Source organism: Telmatherina bonti, assembly GCF_933228915.1.
Source record: "Telmatherina bonti genome assembly, chromosome: 8".
Taxonomy (NCBI): Eukaryota; Metazoa; Chordata; class Actinopteri; order Atheriniformes; family Telmatherinidae; genus Telmatherina; species Telmatherina bonti.
This window is the reverse complement of record NC_136626.1, coordinates 13,297,015-13,308,397: the sequence shown is the minus strand read 5'-3', so window position 1 is coordinate 13,308,397 and position 11,383 is coordinate 13,297,015. Positions and strand designations below refer to the sequence as shown.

Below are 11,383 nucleotides of genomic sequence, written 5' to 3'. Positions count from 1 at the left end.
TGTGTGTTGTTGTAGGAATAAGTGGACAACCAGTCGAATTAGACTTATAAAGAAAATTATCCACAAACCACTGATGAAGTCATTTCTTATGACTTTCTAGCCCCATTAAAGTTAGTGTCACAGCTACAACATGCAATGTGATCTTAAATAACTTCCTTAATTAACGAACTTACTGCCATTCAGCATGTTGTTGGATCAAACTGGGCACTTCAGCAGACACTATTCTCACTGTCATTTTTCTTACTTTAAACAGAGCAGAAAGGTCTCTGTAAGGCCCTTAGCTATGTGATAACAGTTACTAAACCTGCATAACACCTGCTCAGCAGTGAGACTGTTGTCAGTGCTGTGACTTAGCCTTTTGTCTTTTGTTCACTGTAATCCCTGCATGTGTAAGTGGATCCTCTAAGAGCAGGATAACTCCTTTTAAGCGGTTTTAAACACTGCAGGAGGGACCAAATCCACTAACTTCTCATTTACTTCTGTATTTCAGTCCCTAAGACACTTTTATCCAAGTGATTACTGCACCAATTGCGTATTTTACATGTTAGAAACTCCTGATTAATACAAGAACGGAAAATTAGCCTTGCATTGAGGTCGTACATTGCTTATGGGAATTTTAAAAAATCAGGCTATCAGAAAATTTCAGAAGCGAGGAGCTAAAAGAAGAGGGCCATTACTCGTTTTGATTGAACCTTGACTGTCTTGATGGGGTAAGAGGTGGACCTGGACAAACCCTGCTGGCCCACAGAGGGGGAACTGATGAAGGAGAGGGGGATGCAGTGTGTGAGTCAGTGGTGGCGGCTCTAGGACGGGGAGGGTCACACACAAGCACACTCTTTGTGTGCCTCTAATCCCCCCAGCCAACACAGCTTTGGCCAGGTTTCATCATGAAAGTGCCATGAAATAACTACTTTTTTTCTCTCCTCGGAGTAAATCTCCCCTAATCCTGCGAGCTGTGGAGACAAAGGCCTCTGGGACCTAATCCTGGAGCTTTTAGTAGGGCTGAGGGGCTGGCCGACAGAGCCTCTTCTAAATGACTTATTTCTATCGGACACTAATATAGCTTGACAGCCAAGAACGGTGAAAGGAGGAGGAAAAAAGCCAGGGGGAAAAGAACACAAACATTTTCACATATTTTCCAAGTCTAAGCATTTGATAATGTGTGAATGTAAATGCAAGAGATGAGCCATAGTTATTGGTTTAAACTCTAAAACTACACAACACTTCAACATCCCACAAGTTTATCAGTGAATATGGATAAAAACATAAACCTTCTTTGCTTTCTGTAGACTTTGGTGCAGGAATGTACCTGTGGCTCTCAATTAATTCTTTTTTCTTTGATAGAGCATCTGATTATAAAGTGGTGGAATAAATTCAAACAAACTAAGAGGGAAAGAAACTAACTAATATGTAAGACCCAGTGGTTTGAGAGCTTTGTCCACATTGGAGATAATTCCAGTTTCAGAAGAAGGAATTCCTCCTCATGTTGTTCTCTTAAACATTTTTTTCTTCAAAAATCTTCAAAATAATTAACATTTGTTAAATGGATGAATTTTGAAACTGCATTTGGTGACTGCGGATGGTATTTTACAGTTTTTTGATGAGTAAAAAGTTCCTCTGCAAAGTAACCAATGCCTTGACGTGTAGATTAGAGGTTTTTTGCAGTCTGATGCAGTTACAGTAGCATCGGTTTTGCAGAAGGAAGAAAATAATAAATAAAAGGAAATAAAAAAATATAACAGCAGAGTGCTGATTCAATCTTTTACCTATAATTTCCTGGATCATCAAGTGAGCCAAGAAAAGGGCAAATTACGGTTCAAAGCATCAAGACTTCACTTAATACAACAGCCAAATTCCTACAGAACAACATCTGAGCTTTTTATTCATCTAGACCTTATGTCCTAACGTCCATTCCTCGACCATCTACTAAAAATGTAAAGATCCCTGCACCTCACATTTCATAAACCCTAAATATAAAAAGAACAACTTCAGTGTAAGTTTCTATTAATAAACATGCATCTGCAATGTGGTGCAAAAACAAACAAATAAATAAATAATTCTGCCAAGGAAATGCTAAAATGATGCTGGAGGCTCAGATTCTCTCTCATAATGAGGTATTTTTTACTTCTTGAGAACACTTTTAATTTGCCTCAGCTGGATTTTAAGAAATTGTTGTCTCTGAGCAGGGTTCAGATTAACTTCACATGGTGTCAGTTCAAGTAAAATATGGCGCCTGTTAGCAAAACAAACCCTTAGAGAGAACCGCCTTGGATGGGGGGGGGGGGGGGGGGGGGGGGGGCTGTCACAAGCTGCGGTCTGGGAGAAAAGAGGCTGAGATGGAGAGGACAATCAAAGGCTGTTATTTTAATCTGTCCTGCCTCGGAGATTAGCCGACCACATTGTTTTAATTGTTTTAACTGGAGGGAATGAAACGCTCGCTTATTGGGGGATCCTTGGCATAAATCTCTCAAGTTCAATAGTTTCAAAAACTTGAGCTCCTTGCTGCCCCCCCCCCCCTCACTTCCCTCATCCCACCTAATCCCGGCTAATACCTTTCTTTCTATTGGCTAATGGCTGAAGGGAGCCTGGGTAAATGCTTCTTAAATAGTCGAGGGTGAGAATGATTTCGGAGAATTAGATCCGTGCTACGACAAACAGCATTGCTGTGCTCGGATAGAAAACACACACTGGACTATAAAAAAAAAAAAAAAAAAATCCAGCAGGCTGATTTATGTGCGTGTTTCCCCTTGCTCACGCGCACCTTGGATCGCAGGTAAACAGGTGAGGAAACTGCAGACGGTAGAGATGATTGGCTCAGTCAGCAGGCTGCTTATTCTGGATGTGAACAATATATCAGAAACCCTGTTATATATGGGGTCAAGTTTGAAAAATGCTGACTTTACTTTTTTCTTTTTCTTTTTTAAGATGCAAATCAAGAGTTTTAGACAAATTAGCTGAGTCTAAATGTATAGTTAGACCTTTGATCGGTTTTCTGAGCAGTTATTCTATCTTTTAGAGACATTTTACAGTCTTTCATGTTTTCTCGCAGTATTTTTGAATTGACTCAAACAACCACCAGCCTACAGTTTGAGGAAAATCACAAATAATGAAATATAAAAGTCACATTAACCTGAAACCTGACGTTTATTCCTCTGATGTGTAATTCAGTCTCGCATGTGTGTATTTTCTTGTCTGTCCTCTGTGTGTCGTTTAAATGACCTGTTCCTGGGCTGTTTCAGCTGACTTGGATGCAAGAAAAACTGTCTTTGTTTCAGCAGATTGAGAATGAACTCCCTGAATTTCTGCGGGGTGTCTGGCGGTGGTGTGTATCCCCTCCACGGTGTGAACTCCATGCTGTTCGACCTTCGCCACCAGGTGGCGGAGCAGTACCATGGTTATTCTGCAGCAGCCCCGGCCGTCCACACCTTCTCCATGGCGGAGAGGCTGGCAGGTGGGTCACCATGCTCATCCACAACCTAAAACACTGCAAAAGAGAGTCGATATTACCGGTAATATGCCTGACTTAATGTCTAACCCATACTCATACTCTTTACACATAGTTCTTGCTTCTAATTTTGTACTTTTACACAAGTATTTTTAAAAAAGTATCTTGTTACCCAAAGTTAAGCAAAAGGTCTACAAATTAAAATAATTTTGTAAAAGAAATTCAAAAGAAAAAAGGAGGGAAAAAAAGAATTCAAACTACTTAAAAAGTATAAATGAGATTAATAATAGAATAATTTTAAAGAAATGGAATAAATGAAATTGAGCTCAAATAAAGAGACACAGACAATGCAATACATACAGTTAAGAAAAGAAACATCCATGGAAATAAGTGAGCATAATCATTAATGGACATATCACTGGACATACCCTAGATCCCCGATGACAGAAAAACAAAATATACATTGCTGGAAAACTTCTGTAGTGATCTTTCTGCTGATGTTTGCTTGTTGTTGCTCCTGTCTGTCCTATCAGAGCTTATCCTTGAAGCTCGCTATGGTAACCAACAGAAGCAACGTCGCAGCCGCACAGCGTTCACAGTGTCCCAGCTGCAGGCTCTGGAAAAAGCCTTCCAGCAAACACAATACCCAGATGTTGGTATGAGGGAGAGGCTGGCTGTGTGCATCAACCTGCCCGAGGCTCGCATTCAGGTGACGGCACGCTCCACCCACGGCCTTCCTCAAACCTGAAACCATGTTCAAATACACTTTAAACCGGCTTCTTGGATGAAAATTGAATTACAAATAACTTTGCCCTCTAATTTTCCTTGTTCAGGTGTGGTTCAAAAACAGGAGAGCAAAGTTTCGTAAAGGCCAGAGATGCTCCTCTCTCTCAAGAGACAGTTTGGAAGAAGCTCAACACAAATATAAAATGGATCTGAAGGAAGAAAAGACTGAAGACAAACAGAGCCCCACCACACTGCACACGGACAACAACATCCCTCCTCCTCCTCCTCCTCCTCCTCGCTGTCTTCCTCCTCCTCATGTGGATAAAAGCAATGACTCAGATTCTGATATCTTGCAATGCCCCCTCACACGACACTCTCCTCCACTTTTCCCCGTCATGGCAGGGGAGTGTTATGGTCATCTACCTCACCAACCAGTTCTGCCCTCTGAGCTTGCCCTCCCACCATTGTTCTGGCCAGTTATACAACAGCACAGCTCCACCTTGGGGGTGCCTCCATCAGTTACAAAAAAACTGTGGCCTCTCTCTTCAGACTGCTTGCTCTAGTAAAGCCATGTGTCACCCTCACTTAGGGCTATAATTGCCTCATAAACCAGATACATTCATTCTGCTCTGCTCCTTGTGGACTTTATCGCATCCCAGTGCAGGAACAGATATTATTACAGAGAAAACACATCTTTAATCCATAATTTTTCCCGGTAATACTTTTTGCCTAAAAGGATGGAAACATGAACATACCAAACTCTCAGAACTCATGTTTTAAAGGCAAATTGGGACTTCTTTAAGTCAAACCCGCTTGTTCTATTTTATGGAGCAGTTGTATTAGTTGCTGAAAGGAAATGTTTATCTATCCAGTTTTAATTTCAGTGTCCGCAATACTTCAACTTCTGGTTGCCTTCTTCATCTCTGTTCAGCAAGCAACTCTGCAAAAGTACCTATAGACAATAAGAGTGTTTGGGAAAAGCTCCTTATTGTAACTTTAAACTGTAGCACAGAGATGTTGAATAAAATTATTTGTACTACATCTCAACTTTCTTTTATGTGTCGAGCTTAAAGGTAGTAACAGTAAGTTGACTTTCACACTGTTAAAATGTTGAAAGATGTATAACAGTGAAACTGCCATGATTATATATCCAAAACATGCTATTGGTTTTAAAACTGTACAAAACAATTAAATGTTCTGGTTATATTATCACAGTAATTAGTAAGCATGCAATTGCTGCATAATAATATTATTCAGTATTAGAAATATCCTATAAAAATTATGACAAATTTTGTAATTGAAGAATTAAATACCTGTAGTGACATGATGTCATAAAATACTTTTGAAGATGGGGATATATAGAAAAAATGCAAAGAAAATCATTTAATTATATAGCATTTGAGATTTTAATTAGAGAAGTGTTAAAAGGTCTAAATGCAGCAAGCATTTATTTATTTAGACACAGACAAATATCTCTACTCCTGAATGACTGGTTGACAGTGCAAATAAAAAATTATTTTCAGTTTTTAGATATTCTTGTGTATGAGTCAGTGACAACAAATGATTGTTTCCATAATTACTTGTTTAATTTTTTCCCCCCCAAGAAATAAATCTATTCTGTAGTCCTTGGAGTGTGTTTACATATCTTCAGTTGGGTGAACTGGTGGAAAGTTAAGTGAATATATTTGGTATAAAAGCTAAACAACACAAACGGAATCTGATGGTGGATGAGTTGACATATTTAAACTTTCAGAAATGGTGGCAAAACAAGTTGGGTATTTGAGAGGATCAGGTTTCTGAACAGATAACAAATAAACTGTGTTAAATAAAAATTGAAAATTGGGTAAGCTGAGGAAACAAAGTTTATTTGTTGAAAAACAGAGCTTTATATTAGAATCTGAGCTATATCTTAGAAAGAAAAATTGGCTATGACTTTACCAAATTTCTTGGCAGTATTTCAAAATGTAAAGTAACTTGCTTTTGCTTTAAAAGTTTTTGGTTTGCTAAGGGTAAATATTAATAAACCAGTTTGGAGCAGTTCCGTGCACAGCGCTACATACGTACGCCTGATGTTTCGTTGTATGCATCAAACCGGTTACGTAGGTTTTTCTACGTAGCGCGGTACTCAGTGATTCAGCGTGACGCTGCGTAGCTGAGGGAGGCTTAAAGAGACCACAGTGAAATCATAGCAACTTGGGGACAAGAGAAGCCAGCGTACAAAGAATCATGACTTCGACTGAGTTTCGATAGCCAACATTTTGAGGTGACCTTCTATATCTGGACGGGAAAGTTACTCGTTAAACGCAGTTTTTATGACACCGCGTTGCCATTTGCCAACGTTGTTTTTGGTGTTTCGTGTGCTAGTTTGCTAAACGGCTAGCTGAGCTAGCGAGCAAAGAGACCCAGACTGCTGCTGAGCTTGTTCAGATTAAGGAGTTGCCCGGCAGTGGTGTTGGTAATGGCTATAGCTGGAATCTGAACTTTATAACGACATTGCCAGGTGAACTAATGCTCCTTTTTTAAAATCTCGACGTGACTTTTGTCGATAATATTAGTAACGGCGTCGTTTGGGACGTTATTTGTCAGTTATTAAGCATTTACTAACTAGCTAGGTAGCAACAGTGAATGTCAATCAATGAATATTTTATGGTCTATCGGGCTTCCACTAGTTCAATTTGCATTTGTTCACTAACAGTTAGTTGTTCCGTGTTTTTTGTTCAATATTCATAACAGTTTAGCTTTCGTTTTTTTTTTTTTTTATCCGACGCTGGGCCAAGAGGGACGATGTTGTTGTTGATGCTAACTCTGTTAGCTTGATTCAGCCCTGATATATCTTGACTTAAATAAAACGTAAAAAGTAAATAGCTTTGTTAGACATATTGAATATTTAAGGTGAAATCATATAGCTGAGAGACAACTGTGTCCGGGAAACAAATTAGCTGCGATTGAACGAGATCAAGCTAACTTATTAGCGTTAGACTGTTAGGCCTTGTCCGCTGTTAACGCCAGCTTTCCTGCACAGCCAATCCGACTGTATTTGCTACTTATTTAATCTATCTTTATATCACTTAACATTAAAAACTAACATAGTGTAACAACTGTAGCAACCGAGATGTGGAGATCACGTGAAAGTAATGCAAAATGACAGCTGTTAGACACTTTTCGGTAGCTTGTTAGCTATTAGCTATCATTAACATAAGCTTATATGGGTGGTATTTTCACCAGTGACAAGAAAACTTGGCGATCTAGTCCTGGTACTATTTAATATTTATATAAATGTAGAGCATTGACGTTATAGCAAATATCTAGCCAAATGCTTCCAATAATCCTTTAGATTTCATGTTTGCGTGTATGTAAGTCTATTGATAATGCCGCCTTACTTGATAAATTATTCCCGTTTTATGTTTTTAAACAACCTGGTAACCTAGCCTAGCAGCTGATTAAAAACACAATGAACAACTTCCTGAAATGGGATGGACTACTAAGACTAACAAAAGTTCTTTGAAATTACAAGATGTCTTTTTTGGGGGGATGTGGGGGATGTCTATCACATCCATATACCTTTGTCTATTTAAATATGACCATGTGTCCTTTTGAAATGCAGGTATTTTTACATAGTGCTTAACATTGATTGCCTTTTCCCCTGAGGCAGCACCTTGGCTTGGCTGTTCTTTTCCAGTCCAATGCTTAATTCTGAAACGGGTTTTCCTTATTTCACAGCCAACCAGCTCTTTGGAAGGACAACCGATCCCATATAGACACTTACTATTTGCTGGTTTAGCAGTGAAATGGCTCAGAGGTTCAGTATGTAGGATATAGTCACATATAGAAGCTTAAATTACTTAAACATGTACTATTAATTGAACACCCAATCTCCACACCCAAACCAGAGAGTTAGTAAGTATTTGATTTGTCCTTCAGGGTATGCTGGAGTTGCATGGCAGTGCAACATAGCTGAGGGATAAAAATGATTACCCATAGCCTTTTACACCTTGTAATATAATGAAAACACACAGTCCTTATTATCACTCTACACTAATGTACATAAATAGAATTATATATTCTAGAAAAGAAGAACTAAAACCTGGGGTGATGTGTAGATACAAACTCAAAGTAGCACTGTAAATCCAATGAGGTCAATGCACATCTAATTTCTATTCAATACTATATTACCAGTCTGTGTCTATACACACTGTTACGAACAAGAGTCAGTGTTTGTGAATACTGCATAGATACGCATAGACACTGCAAATGCACGACATTCATAGGCCCCAATTTGGTACTTTTGTTGTTTTTTACAAACACTAATTTAGAGAGTATTTTGTGGTTCTGTTATTAAAGATAATTCTACATTAAAGATTAAATTACAAAGTTGTTTTAAATTTAAAGCTTTGTATTCATAAAACTAATTGGTAGGTAATCATAAAGGTTGCACTATGGTCTGCTCATCTGTGTAGCATGCTATACTAAATATGCTATCATCTTATCAGTTTAAATGAATCAAATTTAGTTTAATGAGTTCTTAATTTTTTAAATAATTTCACCGCTTTCACAATCAGTTCTTTTTTTTCATTTTGATTACTTTTATCCTGTTTAGTCAGTAAACCTTTGAAGCTACACCTCTTAAATTATAAACAGCTGTTTTAGTATTACAAATGATAAATGCCCTAAAAACTTGGAAAATTATGAAATATGGCTTTGTTTTATTTCTACTGCAATGTTTTAAATCGTATCAGTTTAAAACCACTCAAATAATTTAATGATTTATCACTTGATTATTTCCATGTCATTAGTTCAATTTTTATCTAGAAGTATTTGCGATGTTTGCCTTTCAGATTGGCTATTCATAATTTTATTTAGCAAGTGTCAGCTTGGCAGCGTGATGAATAACACACATCTTTTATGAATTTATTCTATGTCTTAGTTCCATGCTGCAGTAATAAAGAATTGCCAACATTTAGACATACAAGTTTAATGTAATTAAAATATTCATATTCACAATATAATCTAATGTACTCTTGAAATTTTCCTGCCTAAAGTTAGTGTTGTAATTTTCATATAACTTTCTTTCCTCTGTTTTTTTCTTTTTATGGGAGATTTTCAGAAAATTCTCACAACAAAATTACATCACATTTTATTATCTACCAACCAGGTAAAAGAAATGTCCAGCAAACTTAAATTTGATACGAGTTTGGATTGTAAAGGTGCTATTAATTATAATTTAGTCAAATATAACTGAGATACTCTATCTGCAGACTAAACTATATCCAAATTTATCCAATACTATGCTTAGCAGTGATGATAATTATATGATGAGGCTTTACAGTAGTCATTGATCTGTGTAAGTGCCTTTCCATAGGAAAAAGTAGCTGTCCAACCCTAGTGCCTGCATTACCTGCTCCCTTTAACATCCGAAGCATCTTAGATCATAGATACTGGGAAGTTTGGAGAGTGGCTCTTACCAGAGATGTCTGCATATGGATGTTTGTGAAAAACTTGTCAAAGATAACTGAGATTATTGTTGAGTTTGATGTTTGTGCTCTTTTGCTTTTTCTGTCATATTTTTTTTTTGTTTTTGTTTTTTTTCATTACTTGTGTAAAAGCTTAATGTTTGTTTTCTCATCCTTGAGTCTTTCTTAGACTTTGCAATTTTCTTTAGAGTTATAATTTTCTGGTCTGAGGGTTGATTGAGCTAAGCGTGTTAGATCTTCCAGTATTCTGTATGAAGGTTATCATTTCGTGACCTACTCAATGTGGTTTTAATTAGCTTTTAGTTGGCTTTTGCAATATATGTCTAATTGTAATGTGAATGATTTTGTTCCTCATGCCCGCGGTCTTCTGTAGAATATCTCTGCTTCTATTGATTGCTTTATTGAATTTACTTTGCACCAGTAAGCATCCAGATCTGGTTTCAGCAGTAGTATGAAACAGTCACAGTTGGCATAATCTGATATTCAAGTTAGAGGTTAAAGTGGCTTTTTTCCCCCTGTTGCTGGAAAAAATGTCCCCCGTTGTCCTCAAAGTAACATAACAAATTGTGAGGTTTTATAGTATTTTTGCTTATATTTAGTGTTACCAGTGTTAATGGCAATGTTACCATTACACTGATGTCACGATTAATACGTTACTTGACTTTGAGACTCATACTGTGTATGTATGCATACATGGCATTATTTTTAATACTTACTCTGGAGTGACTGGTATGACAGATGACAATGCACTGCCAAATATATCTGTATCCAGGACTAAGTGCTTTGGGATATGTAGTAGTTAACAGAACAATGAATGATGTTGAAAGAGGAAGCTAGCTACTGGAGAAGATAGGTTTTTTAGTTTATCTCAAACACATATACAGCACAAAACAAGGATGCACATTTGTGTAACATCCTATCTTGTTTGAGAAGGAGCAGAAGGCTTGTTTTAAATACTACTCCATATTTACAGTCTTTAATTTACACAGTTATATGGCAACCTTTACATACATGCAGTTAGTGTGTATAAAGCCAAATATGCAGCAAGAATAGGAACTGAGTGGCCTGAGTGAGTGCGTTCATGTGTGACTGATGATCTTGGCTGTTGTTGCAGACTTCATAAAAAAACTTCTTTATAATCCATTAACTAAATTTTCTGTTTTTTGTTTTTGCAGATAACCAGTTAACATCAAACCAGTCTGTTAACCTGTTGTGCTGTTTCTGGAACTCTGGGTTGCTTCCTGGTGTGGCTCTACAACATGGAGAGTCTCCAAGGTGTCAAGGAGGGCTGACCAGAAGGAACGAAGCACTCCAGAAGATGTTCCCAAGTGGCCTTGTGGATTCAGTAGCTGTGTTTTGGGGTGCTTTTTCATGACTTTTGTTGTGTGTTTGTTTGTGGAAACCTCCTAGCTAAATCTGCCTTTTTTGTCAGGCAGAAACATGCTTTTCTGAGACTGGAGTTGAGAAACGCACAAGAACGGAGCCCTGCTTGTAGACAAGGAACAAGAAAAAGAAAAGGGAAAAACTGTGTGAGACAGACGGGTCACTTCAGCTGCAGTGTTGTCTCACTTAAGTCTTCTCTGCATATTTTAACAGCGGCACCTTTCCTCTGTCCTGTGAGATTTGCCCCCCCTCACTTCAAGTGTCCTCCATCGTTGTTATTGGAGTTTCTATGGTTTGCATGGCTGGAGACTAACCGTGGAGAGGCCAGGGTATCACAAGCTTATGGATTTTGAAAAGA

General features: G+C 37.8%; 2 protein-coding genes across 3 annotated transcripts in view; both read left to right on the top strand.

Moving 5' to 3' along the window:
• Positions 1 to 3,285: 3,285 nt before the first annotated feature.
• Positions 3,286 to 10,821, top strand: dmbx2 (diencephalon/mesencephalon homeobox 2; the record flags this gene model as incomplete). The annotated part of the gene is made up of 4 exons (XM_079245580.1): positions 3,286 to 3,451; positions 3,979 to 4,154; positions 4,279 to 4,424; positions 10,818 to 10,821. 4 exons carry the CDS (start codon positions 3,286 to 3,288, stop codon positions 10,819 to 10,821), a joined length of 492 nt encoding a protein of 163 aa, XP_079101706.1.
• csnk1g2b (casein kinase 1, gamma 2b) overlaps positions 6,322 to 11,383 on the top strand; it is a 41,334-nt gene continuing 36,272 nt past the window's right edge. Inside the window, exons 1-2 of one of the 2 annotated variants that reach the window (XM_079244948.1) lie at positions 6,322 to 6,434; positions 10,818 to 11,383. The exon at positions 10,818 to 11,383 is cut by the window's right edge and continues 206 nt beyond it. In XM_079244948.1, coding sequence (XP_079101074.1) covers positions 11,368 to 11,383 — 16 coding nt within the window. In that variant the 5' untranslated portion in view covers positions 6,322 to 6,434; positions 10,818 to 11,367. Of the gene's footprint in view, positions 6,435 to 6,589; positions 6,672 to 10,817 lie in introns of those variants that run through there. The other variant, XM_079244949.1, reaches the window with a different exon arrangement.